This window comes from Protomyctophum parallelum, assembly GCF_964188405.1.
Source record: "Protomyctophum parallelum genome assembly, chromosome: 15".
Classification (NCBI taxonomy): domain Eukaryota; kingdom Metazoa; phylum Chordata; class Actinopteri; order Myctophiformes; family Myctophidae; genus Protomyctophum; species Protomyctophum parallelum.
In genome coordinates, this window is record NC_139710.1 from 16,716,674 (window position 1) to 16,739,019 (window position 22,346).

Here is a 22,346-nt window from a genome sequence, read left to right on the forward strand (position 1 = left end):
CAGTGGGTGCTCCACGTAGGGCTACTGACTTTCGGATAATTAAGTTTTAATTAAGGCAACCATATTTAATGGTGATCGAAAAGTGATCTGAAAATCGAAATAGCCTATAAACTTTAATCGGTGCAGGCCAATATGCCTAATTCCCTGTAGCCTATATATTTTTAATGTGCACATTTTGCCTAATTTAGAATGTATCCAAGTTGTATTTAACATAGGCTAAACCACACACCACAGTACCACTAGCTAAGCTGTTGGTATCACTCATAGGTTTCACTTGCAGATTGGTTGCGCTGGAACAACGATTTTTTGGCAGACGAGGGCGCTTCACCGCTGTGCGAACTGAGCACATGAGCCTCTCCTGTCGTCTCACCAAGAGGCAACGAGACGAGTTGCTGTCCAAATAGCCTACATGATGAACAGAGCTTACCGGATTCGACCAGGTCACCCAGCATCGGCAAGGCCAAGGGCGAACCTAAATTAATGACTAGTGGTATTATAGGTAATGTAAATAAAAACCTCGTCCTTTCCGCTCGCGCAAGAGAGATCGCTTTCTAGGCGACTTGGCGAAGAAGTGACGGACGACTTCTTCTGCGTGTTGGTTGAGGCTACGCAGCTGCAGATGAACAAGTTCTGAAAAGTCGATTCGCAGTAGGCTATCTTTACAGTTTCCCAGGTCATAACATCGTATTAAGTAAGTGTTTTTTACATTGTTGTTTGTTAATTTTAAATATGGCTACAGTCAGTGTACGTGTGTTCTTTTTTCCCCTGAATTGTCTAATGGCATGCTTGTAGCACAGACACGACACGAAACTTTAGGCTATTTAAATGACCTTGCTTGGTTAAAGAAACAGTTTTCCTCAACAACCTGTCCTATGTAGGAGTATTATTGTTACTGGTCATTTTAGTAGGCTACCGTAGTAGGCCTACTAGTAGCCAAAGTTGGGTTCAACTTGGAGAGTAACTAAACAATTTAATAGCTATCCTTTGGCGAGGTACACGCGTGCCAGTAGGGTGGTAGCAGGACTTGGAATATCCTCGAAATAGGTTACAGATCTGGATATGGCATGACTATGATTATGAATGGTCTTTTTTTCTGTATCTTCTTTTTGTTCATATTTATTACAATTGTCTAATAACCAGGCTATCGCCTCTCGCATCTTGTGAAATATGTATAGCTGCTACCAGCCTCAAACCACACCAATCCACACTGATGTCAATCAAACTGTTGATATTAACTGATAGCTGATTAACATAATTGTATTCTGATTATTTTGCAGCCGTAAAGAAAAACCTTATACCCAAGAATGGCAGCAGAAACACAAAACTAACCACACAATTTGTCGAGAGGCTCTACAATTAATTATTGTTGACTATTTTATGAATGTATAGCCTATACAAAATAATGTAAACATTGTAAATGTAGGTCCACTACATCACATCACATCATAAAAGATAAGGAAGCATAGGTTCATAATAATTAAGAAGGTGACATGGAATTATTGTCTTCTATACTTGCAGAAGAACCCTGAGCAATTTTAGCCTGGATCAGGTGTAAGCTGCTATACTGAGTAGCCATACAAAACTCATTGTTGCTCTGTCAATTTGAAAACAAAAAACAAATCAGCTTTGAGAATCTGAGGAATATGTTTGTGTTTGAGATGAAGAAGCTTTCAGTTGCTATTTAATCATGGTGTTTTGTGCTGCTGAAAATAGCATATATTTGAGTATTTTCAGTGTGTGACACTATCGTATGACATAGAACATGAAGAGTGGCTTTCTGGTCTGTTCTGCACACACCATAGCACTCAAACCATTAGAGTCAGCTACAGTGTACACACACATGTGCACACATGTTCAGCATCCATGTGTGTGGTTGTCTGTCTGTGTGAGAGAGAAGGAGGGGTTGGGGTTGTGGGGGTGACCGTTCAATGCAAGAGTCAAGGACTTCATTTGAAGTCTAATGTCTTTGAACAAAACCCTTACTCTGAATTCACTCATCATTTCGCAGTCATGTTCTGAGAATGCGGCAAGATTCATGGCAAAGTCTATGGAGAGCAATGACGCTCTGCGTTGGGGTGCAGAGCTATAGAACAGCGACCGCCGCTTCTCTCATTGCGTTGGGGTGCAGCAGAGCCAGCAAAAAGTGTCAAAGTAGAGAGAAAAAACCCCCCCTCATCTTTGACGCTTTCGCACAGAGCGACAAGTCAATCAAAGCACGCTGTGCTCTGAAATAGGCATGGAGTTGCATACACTTGACATCACAGAAAAAGACTAAGACTACTTAGACTAGTGAATATCGATAAAGTTTTAAACTAACAGTTGTAGGTGTGAAATTAATCAAGATTGAGCAACAACTACACAGACTATTTGTTGCATAAATTGTGTGAATCCAGTACAAACACTCCCTGTCTGTACTTTTACTCCCCTGTCTGTGAAATCCCCAGCCAGGCACACCTGCTGCATGGCTTTGATCCATTCAGAGTTCTCGCTGGGTGTGGACTGGGCACACACTCAACACAATTTAAGATGGACAGAAACAGACGGATGGAAGTAGCAAATATTGATAGTCTTATTTTTAACTATAGCAGTTGTAGAGACAACTAAAAATCTGAACTGAGTGATGCAACTCCATATGGGGGTTCCCGGGGGGTACTCGGAACTTCCAGACCCACAGGAATGAGCCCAGAATGCCGGCCCGGTTCCAGTGTGCCGCCCTGCGTCCAAAACACAGAGAAATGACAGCGTTACCATGTGGGGGTCCCCGGGGGGTCCCTCTACTGTACTGTACTGTCACTGTACTGTACTGTCACACCTGAAATAATCATATACTGTGCGTGCGTGTGTGTGTGTTAGGCTGTGCAACAATGACACTTGGTGGTGAAAACCAAGTCTGAACCTCAGTAGCAGACACACATTGGCAGTGACAGGCTGTTACTCATAACCTTGGATATGCCCAAATTATTGCATTTCCAAATGTTCTCATTATAAATGTTCTCTCGACGGTTCTGGCGTGTTAAGCCTAGTTCACTTCAGACTAAAGATTTGCAACAAGTAAGTTGAAACTTGCAGCCTGTGTTTGCCAACCACCTGATATTATATAACCTTTTTTATTTGTATTTAATTAATAAGTGGAATATCTCATGAGACTCAGTGGATGTTATCACAATATACTTGTAGTGATAATAATCGCAATATACCAGAATTTGATTAATTCATGTAGCAATTCTGATCATTTTTTATTAGGTTAATTAGTCATTAGCTCTGTCCATTGTATGAAGAACACCTTTTAGACAAATGTTGGATGTCTGATCTATCACTGGCATTTGTGTGGTCACACCTACATGGCTCACGCACGCACATGCGTGCGCACACACACACACACACACACACACACACACACACACACGGCATGTGCACACATGCACACGCGCGCACACACATACATGGCCTGCACACACACACGCGCAAAACGTCTCAGTCTGGAATGCTGCAAAGCATTTTCCACATAGATCACTTTACGTGTGCATGCTGCAACAAACACGTTCTTTCTCTCTTGCTTTGTATTCTGTCTTTTCTTTTCCTTTCTTGTTCTGTATTTCTCACACACACATATATGCGTGCTCCCACATCTTAGCCGAGTTGTGCAGATGTGTGTCCTGATCTCCTTCCAGGAGAGGCTCTTCAGAGCCAGTGTGCTGACACTGAGTTTTCCACTCCCTCTTATGAAATAAGAGTAGGAGATATAAGAGCCATCCAAGGGCCAGGTCTGCATGCCTTAGCTTAGAGCATGCACGCACACACGCACGCGTGCACACACACACACACACACACACACACACACACACACACACACACACACACACACACACACACACACACACACACACACACACACACAGGTTAATAGATACATCCAACAATGCAAGGTCTATTAAGAGCAGCTGGTTGCACAGCGGTATTCATGCTCCACCCCTGCCTGAGCTGTTCTGCCAGTGTGGCCTCATCTTCATCAGCACATCTGTGCAACATGTAGGCACATGTCTGTGGCTTGTTCAAACCTTGTTTTTTTTTTGGGAGCATTATTATTTATTTGCACGATCCACAGTGGACCTTGAACAAAATGTGTGCAATTCTCTTCGTAGGAGCATTGAAATGTTCCATAATATTGGCCTTGCTTGGTAAAAATACAGATATTTTTTTAATGTTCCATTATGTGATATAGGCTCTCATCCAAATCCTGAATTACACATTAATTATGTGCTGTACTAACTGTAGCTATAACTAATAAAATAAAATAATGTCAGCAGTGATAAGACCTTCCCAAATCAATCAGAAAAATCTTGTCATTGTGCAATCACAATATTGTTTTGGTCATCTCTTTTGGTCTCATTTGGAAATTGTTGTTGGACTAGAGTTTAATTTCCCTGTGTCCATTTAAAAGCATAGACCCTGAAAATATTGAGGATATTTGTGTGCAGTACCTAGCTGTTTCAGCAGCTTGTCCTTAATTAAAACACGCTTGTATTAATAAACTGTCTTCCTCATGGGGTTTTGAACTTTAACACACTGCTGCTATGCACCATGTGGCTGTAAAGTCAAGCACCACAGTAATAATTGTATATAATAAAATATATGAGTATTTGAATTTATTGGCCAAACTGGCAATATAATACAACAGAACTTCCAAAGCCGCTTCTTTTTTTTGTTATCAAATGTTTTTTATTTAAGACAATAAATCACAATAAGACACGTTAACACCAAGAATGACTAAAGAAAACAAAACACATAACAGCAAAAGCAAGGAACACAAAAACAAACAAACAATCCCACCCCCAAAGCCGCTTCTATAAAATGAAGCATGGATTGGCACACACATTCAGTAAAGGCAACTTTGGGAAAACACAGTTTTACCACCCCAAAAATTGGTGTGCGCTGTTATTAATTTATGATTTTTTTTTCTCTTACACCGACTTTTATCCCTATTTAGGACAGGGATATCCCAGGGATTATTCCTCTTTAGCCTAGTATGGGTCAGGCCGGGCGAGAGATGGAAAGCTAATGTGTCAACGACCATGGTTATGACATCACATCACATTATGACCACACCACACATATGGTGCACTGTACCCTCCTCTCTCAGCAGGGAGCGAACCCACAATGACACAGATGAGCCAATTACGCTTTTTACTGTAATAGGCAAGGATTCGTATGAAGCTGTTTCTGTCTTTCTGTTTATTGAAATGTGGAAAATGGATGTACTTTCTTTCAACAATTTGATTTCAATAAAACATGACAGCAGATTAGTCTTGGCAGCTCCAGAAACAGCTCTGACTGTCACTAGATACTGAATAAGTTTAGACTTTGGTGTAGAATGTGTTGTTTTCTAGCCTAAAGCTTCTGTGTTTTTAACAATGACATCAATCAAACAATCATGTTTGATCATGGAACAAACTTCCATTATGTCTTTTTCATTGTGTGTGTGAGTGTGTGTGCGTGTGCGGTTGCGTGTGTGTGTTCGTGTGTGTGTGTGTATGTGCGTGTGTGTGCATGCGTGTATGCGCGCACCTGTGTAACTTGTCGTGTGCACAGGCGCAGAATGTTGTTTACACCTTATAAAGGGTTGCCGTATGCACTACAGTCATCTCAGTTTGAAGCCGTGGTTCCACTAAAGAGCTCTGTGTGGAATGCGTGTGAATTCATTCATGTGCATCTTCAGGTAGACAGGCTGTAATGCTACAGGCCATAATCCATAAGCCTGCAGAATTCTCAGTAAAGTAGTCCACCCAGGAATCCGCCATTCCACCATCACGGAAATTACCACTGAAGCCGTCCGTGGATTTCTCGGCCATCCTGACAAATTATATTAGTTTTTCTACCTACTATAATAAGGATTTGTACATGGTGAGACAGGTGAGGAGTCTGACTAAGGACATCTTGTACGTAGGACATTTTCTTCACACTCCATGATCTGCCCTGTGGAATTTGTCAAAGCTCTAGGGGTGTAGTAGTCGTGGTACTACACCACTACAACTAAACATTCCTACTAAACATAGGAATCCATCCTTATCCTATTAAACTAAGGCTTGGTTCATTCATGCTCCTCTGCGTGCCTGCTTTCATGAGCCCGTGATGGCATCCACAAGCACGTGATCGCATCTGCGTCCTCTAACCAAATGGACCCATAAGGTTCCATTTGGTTACAGGGTGATGACATCAGAATTTATGGATACATTTACAACGCTGAGGATTGTATTGTGCGGGCTATCAATGAAACTGTATGTGCGGTGATGTCAATGTGCCTCCATTGATGATTGTCCTGGCAATGATTGTAAGGAAAGATCAACTTTGTGGTTGTGTGGGTTTATTGTTTAAACTACAAGTGAATAGCTGCATAATACTTAGTAGTACCAATTCATTTCAATGGGCTTTATTGGCATGATGACTATGAGAAAACATACGTTTACATTGCCAAAGCAAAAGGCACAATACAACAATACAGCGAACTAAGTCGTATATTCGGCCATTCTGGTTCATGTGTCAAATCTCATCCGCATAATTTACATGAATGCACCAGTCAGGTAGTGTTGAATCGTATTTAGAGAACAGATTTTGTATCTATCGCTAGTAATTACACATCTGATTTGAGGATCTGTTCAATATCTACATCCCCCCACTAGCTCAGATTATGGAAAACAACAAAATAAACTGGCATAGTTATGCAGACGATACACAAATCTACATAATCACATCACCAGAGGAATATATTTCCAATACAAAATGCATTGAACAAATGTCTTCAATTTAACGAAGACAAAACTGTAAAAAGTTATAGTTTTTGGAGCCAAGGAAGACAAAAGTCAGCACCCAGCTCAAAACACTTTGTGTAGTCATGGACTCACACCTAAACAGCCACATCACAAAGTCAGCCCTTTATCACCTCAAAGATATAGCATGGGTTAAAGCCAAGGACTAGTCTGCCAGGATAATCTACGGCACCGTTGGACCAATCCACATCGAACACACTCCCTGGATGCCAGAGCAGAACCTCTGCCCCAAATGTTTCACATTGCCCATTTAGCAATGGGCAATGTGAAAGCATTCCAATTTCCAACAGATTTTGTCCAAACATCACACAAATCGCTACACTACACACATTATCTCTATAGTCATGTGACCAAGATGGATCTGTCCGATTCCTGATTGGCTAAGATTGGCGTCCAAAGTTTGCAGGAGTGCCTCAAATCATGATTTTGCAAATCCATGGTTCAATACACATTAAGTAATCAACCCCAGTACTTGAGTCAAAGTATAGATACTTCTGGTCAAATATTACTCAACTACAAGTGAAAGTTCCTCTGTCAAATTTGGATTTAAGTTAAAGTACTGGAGTAGCCTACTTGCTTTTACAAATCAGAGAAAACCTCCCTGCAAAAAAACCCTCCCTGCAAGTAAATCCAAAGTCGCTGATTTTCAAAAAGTATGCCAGGTTGAAAGTGGTTAAGACAGCTCATGAATGCTGCATGTTTACATTTCCGAAATATATCTCTCCTGGGATTTGCTGGGATTAATTTAACCTTGCTGACTCTTCCTTCTTTACTTTTGGAAGAATCTAAAACTAAACTTGGCTTTGCCACATTACCATGTGCGCATGCGCACGCGAGCGTGCCTCGGAGGCCATGGAAGGGGCTAACACAACGAGACCAACTGACCTCCTACCCCCTAACCTTCTGTTCACTTCACTCCACCCTCACACCGTCACCCCATCCGTTCTCAGTGGTGGAAAAAGTACTCTCCATTTTTACTTAAGTAAAAGTATCAATACTGCAATGTAGAACTCCGTTACAAGTAAAAGTATGGTCATCACAAATTTCTTGAGTAAAAGTACAAGTATCGATATAAAAATGTACTTAAAGTACCAAAAGTATAAAGTTAAAAATGTATACAAATACAGAAAATAGCAGATCTAGAAGTGAGCTTGTAGATCGGCTATTTCCAAATGGCCGAAATGTATATAGGATTGAAGTGGTCACTGTATGTTTTCTAATAATAATTTAAATCTACAATGTAACTACTGGTAGTAGTTAAGAAAACTAAGGTTTTCAAATAATGGTAGTGGAGTAAAAGTACAATATTTGTCTCTGAAATGTAGTGGAGTAGAAGTAAAAGTATTGGAAATCGGAAATACGCAAGTAAACTACAAATACCTCAAAATTACAAGTACAGTACTTGAGTAAATGTACTTAGTTACTTTCCGCCACTGCCCATGCGTTCTTAGCCTCCCCCCTTCTCTTGCCTACTTGTCTCACACAAACACAGATGATTAACAGAAACCAGCTCCCCAGGGAAACTTGGGGGAGGGATAGTGTCGGCCACGGGGTTACAAGTGGGTATGTGTGTGTTGGGCTGTGTTGTGCATGCGTGTGTTGGCGTGCTCGCGTGCATGTGCATGGCGCGCGCCCACACGTGTGTGTGTGTTGTGTGTGTGTGCTGCATGTGCATGCACGTGTGTAGGTTTGCCTGGTTGCATGTGTACAGTCTGTGTTGGGTCAGAGGCAGTGGGAGGAGGGTTGACCACAGAGGATTTAAATGTTTACCAAGGGACCTTAGGAGGTCTGTACCGAACCTCCCACTTTCTTGGTTGGTTAAACCTGCCTTCCCGCATGTATCGGGGCCCTAGATTGGCTGAGAGAGAGAGAGGAATGGAGGGGAAACATTAATTTTAGAGCGATCGAGAGAGAGAGAGAGAGAGAAAGGAGCTTTCACACACAGACACTTTACTCTGATAGTGGGGGAGAACAGAGCAGAGCTTTCTACAGAGATTAACATGAGGTCACATGTTGAAATGGACGAGCATTGGCCCTGAATACTGTATAGTAGTGGGGCAGTGATTCCCAATGTTATTCATTATTTCAAGGACCCCAGTTTTATTGGAATCATTTGGTTCCATTTGTCAGAGTTACAGAACTGTAAGGGTCCCAGGGGTTGACACTAACGCTTGCCCGACTGCCCGGGGCATGTAAATAAAATGGTCGGGCAGGTAAGGTTTGCTACCGGGTTGCCCGACCAGGCAGGTGCGCATTTTGAGTGTGGATGCAACCGTCTTTATTATATGAGATATATCTGTCTTGAACGTGCACAGCGCACCGCATCTCCCCCTGTCCCTATCTTTCTCTTTGTTGAAACCGACATTTATATGTTTATATTTATATGTTATCTCTTTGGTATGTTCCATAATTATGGGTGTGTCACATACTGTATATTGTCATATTATTTGATTTGCTGTATACCCTGAAATCTTGAATAAACAAAACTGTGGGGAAAAAAAGAAAGACGTCGCTCGATAGAAATACAAGATTTCTATTTAATTAAAAAATGTTGTCGGGCGACCACACCGCTCGACTTTGGGAGGAAAGCAGTGTAAAAAGAGAAGCAACAAAAGATCACAGGATCTACTGAATGTGAAGGTAGCCTACTGCATGGGGGAAGGCTTACAGTATACTGTGTGTATAGGCTCAATATGTCAGTTTGTCACATTCAGTAGATCCTGTGATCCTTTGTGGCCAGATGTAATTTCTTGGGTTTATTAGAACTATAGTAAATAATAAAATAATAAATCGCCATAATATTTTGTAAAAAAATACATATTTTGCCCCATGCTCGAAAACTGCTAAAATCCCCAAAACGAAAGAAAGCAGCAAATGAAAGAAAATTAACACTCACCTTTTAGTTTCTCTAATAACAACCTAAAACATGAACCTTGGTTGAAAAAAACTAAAGTTGTCCTTTAAAGAAGGGGGTTTAGATGAAATCATGATAGTATCTGGAGAAACTGATCTTTTACACCATTTACGTGGTATAAATAGTATAACATCATTTAGCATTTTTGTGACAGGCCTAAACATTCTCCCTTTCCTCCCCACACACAGGAACAGTTTAAAAACTTTTGCCTTTATTTTATATTTTTTATGGAGGGACAGACAGTAGGCTGACAGGAAATGGGGAGAGAGATGGGGGGAAGACATGCAGGAAGGGTTGTCGGGATCGGGAGTCGAACCCGCGGCACACCAAGGTGCCTGGACCACTGAGCCATGGCCCAGGCCACAGGAAAGTTGGTTTCTGTGGTTTTGACATATAATATTTTTGTAAATATATATATTTTTAACATTTCACAAGATCAGTATCGGACATATCGGTATCGGCCGATCATGAGAGAAACAATCGGTGATCGGTATCGGTCCCAAAAAACCTGATCGGAGCATCCCTAGGAGCTACGCACTACATCATTACGCAAAGGCCCAGACTCTTGGAGAGTATGTGCGTTTATAAGGTTAAGGAACGTTCTGTCGAATATGTCAAGGATGCCATATTACACTAAGCGAATTGCGAAGCTAATGTAGTTTAACATAACTTTTAGGCCTAGTCATTGTGGAAGTAATGTGTTGCATGTGCTGTATTGTGTGCCAGGTTTCTATAAGCTATTTTTATTCCTCATCATCTGATCTGAGTGGCCTTATATTTTGTACACACTCTAATAAATGTTTTTACATACATGCATTTGGGATGACATTTTTGGTGTGTTAGAATTCCACTTTATACATACTTTTTGAACTGCTGCTCCAGTTCTCCTCGACCCCCAAGAGCAATTTTTGGGAAATCCTTCAGCAGTAGTGCAGAATGTACGGGTTACGGGAACAGTTTGAAACTGATACAAGAATAGTTGGCATGATACCAAGACAGTCAGCAACTGTATCCCCAGTGTTTAACCAAATCACTGCCACAGGTCTATGTATCCCTGGCACTGCCACTTTATTACACAATTGTTGGGAGGGAAAAAGAAAAGAAAACAATCTCAAGATCTCTTATATAGTAGTAGTGACAAGCTAAAGTAATAATTGTAATAACTTTTAAATAAATGTATATAATGCCTTTTAAAAACCCAAGGACGCTTTAAGTGGATGCTTATGCCAGTTGATCATACTTTTTGCTCCTTTGAAAACATGACGTGAAAACAGTTTCTCTTTAGTATTTATTATACCTACACGAACAGTAAAATGTAGTATATTGTATCTTGTCTTTGACATCCTGAATCGCCTTTAAAGATTGTTGTGTGTACCTACAGTATAGTCTTTAACCTCCAAAACCCTGCTCAGAGGTTCTTAGGGTGAGTTTTCCCTAAGAAGAATGTTCTTCAAGTTCTCGGTTGTTGTGAGCAACCTCCAAATAGCTGTGAGCTATTAGTTTCTATATTTAGATGCTGGATTTGACTGGTAGAACCTGTCCAACAACACCACCTTAGTGACCAGGAACAATTTGTCATCTTATTTTAGTTTTAGGATGTGGACGGATAAGATGTGGGAGCTGGGAGGCTGTCACCACATTTCTGTGTTTAAAGCTTTGTCAGAGATTTTAGTTCTACAAGGTTGTCTGGCAAAGGAGAGGGTGTGACCTTGTTCTATGACAACAGGCCTTGATGAGAAATGCTTCTGTTGTTGTATGTACTTCTTGCAATCATGCTTTTGGCAGAGCAAGTAATGCTTCAAATCCCAAAGGCCATAGCAGCAAAGCTGAATTTTCAAAAGGATATATTACTACATTGAGTACTTTTGCATACCAAAATTGCATACCAAAATGGAGCCTGACACCACAAGGAGCCTTCATTTATTTATTTATTTATTTGTGAGTGAGTGAGTGAGTGAGTGAGTGAGTGAGTGAGTGAGTGAGTGAGTGAGTTAGTTAGTTACTGTAGTTTCTTCATTGTTTTACGATGTAGTCATTATGACAGACAGATAGTTTCATTGTAGTTCATAGTATCAGTGACCCTGAAAGTTACAAGAGTAACCTACTGGGTCATCCGAAAGTCATTGGATACAGTTGTCTCCATCGACCGTCCGGTCGATGCCAAATTTTGCACACACACTCCCTGGATGCCAACGATGAACCTCTGCCCCAAATTTTCCAGGACGGCCTGTTATAGCGCCACCAGGAGGCCGACATTTGAAAAAAAACATATTTTTATATTACTCCTCCAGATTCTGTCCAGAAATCCTGCAAATTGTTACACACTATCTCTACAGTCATGTGTTCAAGACGGATCTGTCCGATATTTCAGATTCCATCCTAATTGGCTAACATTGGCTTTCAAAGTTTGCAGGATTGGCCCGTTTCGAACAAAAAGCCTCAAATCATGAACGGAGCGTGCAGTTTACATGAAATCTTTCACGGACGCTCCTACTAGGCTGAGGAATATATCCCACCCTTTTCACATTGGCCTGTTATATCGCCACCAACAGGTGGATTTTTTGCAAAACACATTTTTGGAACAAAATGCCTCAGTCAAATCATCCAATTGCCATCCAAGGCGTAAGAAGAAATGTCACCCTTTTCACATTGGCCTATTATAGCGCCACCAGGAGGCCACAACCTGACCAGCCCTGGTGGAAAAAGTCGGGCACTTTTTCTAGTTAAATATGTATTTTCAACCCACCCCGATGCATATAAAGAGCATTGGTGTGCATGTCAACAGACACTCAGCAACACATATGACACATACTATACAGTAAACTAGACACTTGGCAACATGTATCCTGACCTGCATGCAACTGAGGAACGTAGCAGTAGCATAATCATGGTCATTAATTACACCCTATCCCATGTTAGGTTTCACATGAAAATAAGTGGCAGCCACAATTTGTGCTTATATGGAGGATATATGTGCTCGCTCTCTCTTTCGCTCTCGCACGCTCCATGGCATTATGTTTTCAAATGGAGGCCTGCAGGCTCATTAGTGTCGATTTGGGGGTCCTTGACATGAAAAAGTTTAGGAACCACTGCTCTAGAGTTGCTTGATGAACAAGGAACTGTGTCACTGTCAGGGCTAACTGGCACAGGCCTTTGCAATTTGCAACTCTAGATTTATTATAATGGGATGAATCTAGAGTTGCAATACCATCCATTGACTCCCCATTCATCCAATTTGGATCTGCGATGTGCTTAAACAACGTTAAACTCACCAACATTGCAGCTGTAGGGTTAGCTTGAATATCCTCTTTCAAACTGCAAAGCTCTTGTTTCATAAGAATCCACCAAATATTTTTCCCACTCAGCTCTGCAGTTAATTTTTCTTCTTTTTTGTTCTATCTCACTACTCACTACTACTTTAGACTCTGAGGTAGATTAGATTTTTGGCTGTCAACAGCATCCATTTGTGTTGTGGCCCAGAGATGCACGGGGTGAAATGGTTGGTGAAATGTTTGCTAAGATATGATACTGAGAATCACCATAACGTGCTGTCATTCTTACCCAAAATTCGGGACAAAGTGCGTTTGGCAACTAAAAGACCTGTCTAGTAATGAACTGATGTTCATTACTAGACAGGTCTTTTAGTTGCCAAATACGGTACGGTACGGATTGGGAACCCTATGCCCAGGACACCCCTTTGTGGATTCGTCTATAAATATAGTGATATGGCGTTTTCAGAACTACTGATAAATGTCTCACTCTTTCTGTCTTGTCTGTCTGTCTTCCTGCAGCGCCATGACTGTCTCCTTGCGCCGTTACAACCTCCTCCTTTCCTTACTGGCTTGTCTGCCCACAAGAGGATCAGCATTTCTTGGGGATCGTGATGACTTGACATTATCAGGTAGGTCACTGTTATTGTGAGTGTCCGTGCTCTACAGTGGTCCTTGAAAGGTTGTGATGCCTTTAGATTATTTTTATTTTTATTTCCGTGGTGGCAGCATTCCATGGGCCCACAGACAGCCACATTGTGATGCACAGCTAACCCACAGGTCCCCAACTCCCCATCCCCAGTGCACAACCAACCACAAACCAGGCATCTGTGTCTTATTTATTATTTTATTTTCAGCTGTAGACTTACAGTCATGTGTTCTATTGTGTAAACCTGTTTCAGTATTCTGCACCCTTTGGGTTATATTTGGCCATTTTGGTTGTTGAGGGCTTTGTATGTAATGGTGAGTATTTTGAAGTCAATTCTCTGTACAGTAGTGGAGCCTGGATGTGATGAAGCCATTCATGAGTGTCAGCAGCAGTGTGTTATAGGCTTGGACGATGGCAATGTTACGGAGGTGAAAGAAGGCAGTTTTAGTGATTTGGTTGACATGGGACTGGAAGGAGAGGGTGGGGTCTGCCTCAAGTTATGGTGGCTCTATAACAGGCCGTTCTGGAAAACTTGGGGTAGCGGTTCGGAATTGGCTTCCAGGGAGTATGTGTTTGTGACCGGGGCAACAGTGCCACACATTAGCTGGTAACAGACGGATGGACGGACAGGGACAAAAACATAGTCTTCGACATGCTATCGCCTGGCGGACACAATCACACCCCACAAACATTGTTTTAACAATTGCTCTTCATGCGTCCTGTGTCAGCCCTTTGGCATAAAACGTATCAATCAATCATTAACAGAGGTGATTCCAGTTTTGCACACATCACGCTGTTGACATTTGCTATCGAATCTTATGTCAGTCACTCACAAGTAGAGTTGTCCCGATACCATTTCTTTCAGACCGAGTCCAAGTACAAGTACTTTATTTTTGTTTAACCACTTATTTCCCCCCCTTTTTCTCATATATGCAGATGGTTCTCCGATCTACACTTTGTGTAGTTGTCATTTATGCTTGTAGATCGGCTGTTTCTGGCGATTTGCTGCATTCGTTCAGCCTAGTGTCAATTGGATGTTTTGGTACTCGGGTCAGAGTATCCTGTACCGAGTACGAGTACTTGAGGGTGGTATCGGCCCGAGTACCTGATACCAGTATCGCTATCGGAACAACTCTAGTCAAAAGTTGCAGAATCCTGTGTTTGCTCAGACTCATGTGGGAGAGTTCAACATTGAGCAAACGGAACCCTTTCCTGGTTTGACTTGTCAAACAGGCCAGCAATCAATAGGGCTTGGAAGAAGGGTAAATATATGGCGTGGGCTTCTGTGTCAGAGTCCAGGGATAAGACAATACAGGTGGCTAATCCAGCTGTCACTGAACCATTTGAAATAATTAGGGGAAAGAATCTAAACGGATTATTATTATATTATTTGACAATGCAACGTGAAGTGTTGTGAACGTTGTTGTGTGCATGTGTCCGCTATTTTCACTATTTCTGAAAAAAGAAAGGTGTTTTGCACAATGTTGAACATTTTTGACAATAATGAAATGCCCAAATAGGGCCACTAGGTTGAAACTTGAAAGTGATTAAACTTGAATTTGACTTGAAATTCAGGAGGCTTTGGAGCCAACTTTGAAAGCCGCTATGGATTGCATCTAGGCCTAAGTGTGCAGCCTTGCAACATTACAGTTGGCCAATTAATGTGTTCTGATTTGAAATAGAAAATCCTTACACAAATTGAACCACATTTGCTTTTTGTTCAAATATACATGTTTTGAAAAAGAAAAAAAAACTGTTCTTGAATTGTTTTGCTTAGTGGTTATGTTTCTCTGGATTATGAACAAGTTTCTCTACACGCACATGCGTGTGCGTGCGTGCGTGCATGCGTGCGTGCGTTGAAGGTTGAGTAACACAGCTTCATGGGCTCATATGGAATAAGTACCGTAGTACACTGGCTATTTCCACTTAAAGCCTGAAATGGACATTTGATGGTCGAAAATGAAAGCAGTTCAGAAGACGAACATGTGGACTTTGTCCTTAATATTCTGGCGTAATCTTATGTTTCGATTTCTGTCTGTGGATTTATTGGTCTTCCATTGGCTGGGAGAGCAAACTGAGCTGTATACCCAGTGGATCATTTAGATGAATGTGGTTCAGTTATTGGCCCATGTTTTCAGGAATTAATGGCTGTAATAGTGTTTGGCAGAATATGAGAATTCTGCTGAAAATAACTAACTAGCATGATTGTTTATGCAACTACAGTGATGGGAATGTCCTCCATTGTGTTAATTAATGCCTAGCATATACCATATATTGCACTGGTTATCAACAGAAACGATTACTTATGATTCATTTTAAACAAACAGAGAGGTTTGAAACCAGTGCACTTTGCCCTAGCTGTTTAAACCAAAACTCGAGTTGGCATTTGTCTGTCCAGCATAGCAAAAAACTTGTGTGAGTGAGTTTAAAATATTGTCTGATGATAAGACTGATCATCTCCCAGATAATTGTCAATAGCCGCGGGTAAGTAAGGTAAAACTAGTAGTTCAGTGCATCTCCTTCCTTCCATCTTTTGGATTGGCTGGCAACTATCGGATCTTCCCCCTCATTTTGTCCAACATCTGTACACAAACAACAGCTGCTGATAGGGTGAGCAAATACACACAGCGTGCAACTTTCTCAGTGTTTCTCAGACATATCAATACAGTATAACCTCCGTGCTTCCCACATGCCTGTGTCTATTTTTGAAATACTTTATTTACACTTTTATTTACACCAGAAGGCTTGTTGAGTGTTTTTTTTTTTTTTTCACTTAATTTTTATTGATGAAAAGACAGACGGCTTGTTGAATGTTTAAGGTAGAACTCGGGAGTGATTACTTTATGTTGTGCCTTGTTTTGTTTGGGTAGAGTCCCTTTAGTTCCTCTTGGGTTAACCTAAGAGGCTTCCTGGTAGACTTGGATGTGTTTTGTAGTTTGTAGTAAAAGGTTTTCTTCTAGAGATCCAACCACTTCACAATTAGAGAGGAGACTCCTCTGTGTTTAAAGGCTTACCAGAGTGATTATAGTCTATGTTCCTCGTTTGTCGTTCTGATTCCTGGTCTCCCTGTTCTGTCTTTTGCTCACTCTGTCTGTCTTGCTGTCTCTCTCTGTCTTCCTTTTTGCGTGCTGAAAATAACAGAAATACAAGCTCACAACGCATCTCATTGCAGCACGTTGTGAGTTTGTAGATCGGCTATTTCCGTGTGTGCCACCAGCATGCAACAGAGTATAAATAAGACTGCTTACTCCCTCTCTGTCTGTCTCATTACAGACCCCAGCATCAATCCAGCTAATTGAGACCCACTGCCGTAACCAGTGGTAACCACACATACAGGGTGTAGGTGTGGCCTGGTCGGCCGTACATGCACAAAGCTACAATTACATCTTCGTCAAAGAGAGAATCACTTTTGGTGTGTTGCTGTTGTTGTGTGTACGTAGTACGCCGTGTGCAGCACGCTCAGGACAAATGTGGGATAGGGCGAAGTTAGACAGAGTTTGGAAAGTTTATGAGCTAAATTGAAGCTAGGAAACGAATATTGGGAATAGTGTCTGATTAAATTAGAGATGGCAAGAAGATATGCAGACCGGAGTGAGGATTCTGGGTGTAGGTTGTGACGTTGCATACACGTGTGAGGGGCGAAGAAGCAAGGTAAAGGCCTGTGTGTAACAGTATAAGTAGGGTGCACTGTAAAATCCTCAGGCGTTAATTTAACTCTTTGGTTACATTAAACTCTCTCAGAGTGACATTATGGATAAATGAACACTGAGGGTTTTACGGTGTAGTAGCGCGACAAACAGCTGCAGAGTCATTCTGGGCTTACACTGAACTGTCACCCCTAACACGTTGTATGTAAGGTCACAAGTTCAAATCACTACTGGCTTAGCCGTGTGAAACCTTCTGACACACTACCAAACTGCTCCTGGGGCATACACAGTAAAATCCTGAGTCTGAGAGTGTTCAAACGCACCCTTAAGGGTCAATTTGGTTACATTTTTGCACTCTTCTGAGTTACAAATAAAGTAACACTGTGGACTCTATGTCAAGTTTCATAGGTGAAACAGACAAAAAGCGAAAGATTGAATTTGCACTTTGCACACACACACACACACACGCACGCACGCACGCGCACACACGCACGCATGCATGTGAAGGTCAGGTGCATACATGTGTCCATTCCTGTAACCCCCCCCCCCCCCCAAACCATCCCCACTCATTTACTCTCACCTGGCGCTAATATGACATAATTAAGCCATAACAGTGGGCTGTGTGATGGCATTAGGGGAGATTGGCTTCGATCATTAACCGGGGCTAATACAACTGAGGTTGGTTGTAAAACATACTGGGTCACTGTGTTACCGTGCAGGCCAAGTTCACATCCATCACACATCAAAGCTACAGCATGGGAAGAGAACTGGCGGGATACACTGTAGCCAGCCTAATACTCTGTCTGAACCTTAATGAGACCACACAGGAGCCATATTCTATAGCACTGAACTGAGGGCAGGCAGGGTCCGTACAGTCAGTTTTTCAGCTGGGAGGTGAGGTGAGTACCGCAAGGTTATGAAGCCCTCAACTGGGTGGCAAGGTAATAGGGGGGCCATTGCCATTCCTGTGTGTATGCATGCGTGCGTCGGTGAACGTGTGTGCACATGAAAATGTGCGTGTGTATGTCACTTGTTTGCATGCCCCTGTCAGTATCTTGTTGCGGTTTCTTACCTTCTTTCTTCTTCCTAACATTTAACCCCGATACAGAATGTCACACAGCTACACCCAACTCAACATACCACCTCTGCATTCAGCTTGTCTCAGTGTGAAATACAAATGTACACTCCATAGCTAGTAGCCCAACAGAAGTCTGTGTGGAAAGAATTGTGGAATTAAAAGGAAATAGCTCTCTCTCTCTCTCTCTCTCTCTCTCTCTCTCTCTCTCTCTCCCTCTCTCTCTCTCTCTCTCTCTCTCTCCCTCTCTCCCCCTCTGTCCCATGTCACCATGGACACGTTGCACTGTGGGTTGTCTCTTGTAGACAGACAACGCACGGTGCCTCAGCTGGTTTCAAGGTGTTGCAGAGAGACAATGTGTGGTACTTTTCTTTTTCTTTTCTGTTTTTTGGAGGGGTGTGTGCCTGTGGATGAGTGACAGAGAAATAGTGTTGTGGCGGTCATGAACGAACAAATCAAATTAGCTAGTTATTTTTGGTGTACGAAGATCCGTTCACAGTGACTGGCTATCTAATTAGTTAATATCTTGATGATGTCACATCGAAAATGAATGTTATTTGTGGATATAAAATATATATTTCCCCTCAAAACACTCTCAAGAGTTAAATTAAAGATCTATAAGGATCCATTTGGTTAACAACACCAATCATTTAGCTGGGGACCACCTGGAACCCCCTCAAGGACCACTGGTGGTCCCTGGACCACTGGTTAAGAACCACTGATCTATGATGTTGCATGAACCTTGTGATCTTTTATATTTTCCTTCCTTATTATGCTTCCCTATGTCACTGTCTCTCTGTTACTCAAACCACAGGATTATGGTTCACATTCTGTTTTGAGTGCTGTGTAATTGTGCTGGTGCTATTGACAGCCAGAACATTACCTGTGCTTATGAATTGACAGACAGTGGAACATCAAGTCCCTCTGTGTTTGCTATGTGTCATTTAACAGCATAAAGCAATCAAATCAATTGCTCTATAACAACATGATAGAGACAAAATGAAAGAACACATTGGGTCGTGCATGTGTGCGTGTGTAGCTGTGTACACGCGCGTGTGCAGCTGTGTACTGTACACACGCGTGTGCATGCATGCGTGTGTGTGTGTGTGTGTGTGTGTGTGTGTGTGTGTGCGAGAGAGAAAGAAAGAGAGATAGAGAGAGACTGAGCCAAAAGTAGCAGTGGAGAGAGAGTATAATGTGTTCAAGATAAAAGTAGTACACCCACACACATCGTAAAATCTTCAGTGTTAATGTATCAATTTGTAATGAGTGAAATTTGAAAACTCTCTGCTATAGCTGCTACTGTATGAGCATTAGGGCAGATCCAGTCAGAACAAAATTTTCATCTGTTACTAATTAGATATTTGACACATCAAGCCTAAAGCCTTGGGTATAACCCTTCATCCTCCTAATGTTTATTTATGAACCAATGAATGTACATGCATACCACCTTGGCATGAGAATAAAGTTATATTTATTAATACAATTTCACCATTCCATTTTATGGCATGAAGCAGCAGTACATCCTGTTTTCACATCTGTGTATGCACAGTTTGCACACACACACACACACACACACACACCCGCGCATGAGCACACACACACATGGGCAGTGTTAACGTATCCATTTGTAACTCTGAGAATGTACAAATGCAACCAAATGGACTTAAATGGGGGTTGACGGCGTGTACAGAGTAATTATTTAAAACGGACTCCCTGACAGTCTTTTTATGTGTTAGCCTGCTTGTGTACAAATGAGCTGGAAAAGGTGGTCTTTTGTGGCGACAGCGTCACAGGCCCGATATCCCTTCTTCTCAGGCATTTAGCAATATGGCTACTGATAAAGCCTGATTGCTCCTTTCCTCCTACCTTTTAGCTCCCCACTGAGCAGCTTGCTGGGTGGGTGGGAGAGAGCCTTTAGAGCGTTTATTTAGGCTTTTTTGTGGATTTCTAAAGCCTAATGGCTAAAGCTGCTGTCTCGGCAGACGGACACAGACTGTTTCCTAGCTACGCCATGAGGGCCGATGTAGAGAGGAAGTGAACCTCGGAGCTGTTTTTCAGCACCAGGATCACACGCACGCACGCACACACACACACACACACACACACGCACACGCACACACAGCTCAGGCAGGTTAAAGGTAGATGCAAAACACATGCCATGCACGCACGAATGCACACACTCATTGATGATAATGTGCACACAACGCACAAACTGGGATTAGGGCTGCACGATTGTGCCGAAAATGACAATACTGATTATTTATCTTCATTTTCTTAATGCCTTTAGAATCATATATATTTGTTCAAATGGTACGCAATGACCTGTGATTTCATTGTGTCTTTGAGAGCCTGATTGGTTGGGGAGATTACAAAATTATAAACTCCCATGCTTTATTATGGAATAAAAGATGTTCATGCTGAAAACGTTTTTGGGTCGGAAGACTAGAAAAAGCACTATAAATGAAGTCCATTTATTCATTTACCATTTAGGCTCCCACGTTTCATGATTATATTATTGTAAAACGACAATTTTCCATACTTATTTTTTATTAATTGTGCAGCCTCCTGCGTAATTCACTCCTTGAAGGTGCAAATGTTTTTTTCCCACGACCCTGGAGGGCAGTCACATTACTGCTTAATATACGCTACATGGCTTTCATCAAGGTTGTCTGTTTTTCTCATGGCATTTGGCAGGTACAGGCAGGATTCTGTTTCTCATCAGTTTAGGCACAGTGTAATGTGGTGTGAGTGACAGCACTGGTTAGCAGCATGCAAGAGTTTAGGGTGGGGCTTAATTTATACTTTTCCCAGCGACCATTTGAATGTGTGAATTAAGTAAGGCCCCATGACAAGCTTCTATAGGGAGAGTACCTCAAGGCCACTTTACTGCACTTGCAGGAGCTTGAACCAGTTCTAAACCATACAGCTTGTGAAGCAGTTTATCTTACATTGTGGCTGCAGTGTTTAGAAAGCTTCTAATAACGCTTTGGTTTGGCTTTTGGTTTGGCATCATCAGTGCCATGAGGTCAGCCATCTTCTTATATTTTGTCAAAGTTTCAGCCTAACACAACCACACAAAAAAAAACATTTCTGGGGAGATAACACCGACAGCGTCTCATCAGAGCAGTACTATTCATTCACCTTATTTCTGGAAAAGGGCACTTATGATATTGTTATTGACTATTAAAAAAAATACAGTACGTTACTTTGTTCTAAATATCCACAGGGTTGACAAACTAGTCGACATAGATGATGTTCTGGACACTTTATTCTGATATTGTGTAGATATCCATAGACGTTCTCCCTGGACATACCGCTAACATTCTGATCTGCTCTATAGGACTTTGTCTAAGCATGTTCTATAGAAGGGCGAGAGTGAGAGATAGAGGCAGGGCTGAGAATGAGGTGTTAGTGCCTATAACCTTTCACCCTTGACACACTTTGGCTTCAGCTGCAGAATAAGCCATCCAGAGTTAGTGGCATTTGAAACAACTGAGAATGAAGCATAAAACAATGCTGACCTTTATCAATGAAGCTCTTTAGCAAAACTGCTGGGCTGCTATCTAGCTCAACCTGCTCAGTTAAGTCTAAACCTAACTGGTGAAAATACATTAACAGAAAAATCACACCCGTGTGAAGTGAGTGGTGCAACTCCGTGTGTGGGTCCCCAGGGGGTCCCCGGAACTTCCAGACCCACAGGAACGAGCCCAGGGCGCTGGCCCGGTTCCGGCGGGCCGCCCGCGTCCGAAACAGTTGAGAAACAGAGTTACCGTGTGGGGGTCCCCAGGGGTACTGTACTGTACTGTACTGTACTGTACTGTACTGTACTGTACTGTACTGTACTGTACTGTACTGTACTGTACTGTACTGTACTGTACTGTACTGTACTGTACTGTACTGTACTGTCCCACCCGAGGACATGTGTGTTACCCATCTTCTCCATAAGGAGCTTGAGTCCAGCAGTG

The 22,346-nt window shown here is 41.9% G+C and overlaps 1 protein-coding gene across 1 annotated transcript in view; it reads left to right on the forward strand.

The window, feature by feature from the left end:
* The first annotated feature begins 348 nt into the window (after nucleotides 1–348).
* ghra (growth hormone receptor a) overlaps nucleotides 349–22,346 on the forward strand; it is a 42,243-nt gene continuing 20,245 nt past the window's right edge. The window contains exons 1-2 of the mRNA XM_083784172.1: nucleotides 349–691; nucleotides 13,530–13,639. Of these exons, the coding sequence (XP_083640298.1) occupies nucleotides 13,534–13,639 (106 nt within the window). The 5' untranslated portion in view covers nucleotides 349–691; nucleotides 13,530–13,533. The remainder of the gene's footprint in view (nucleotides 692–13,529; nucleotides 13,640–22,346) is intronic.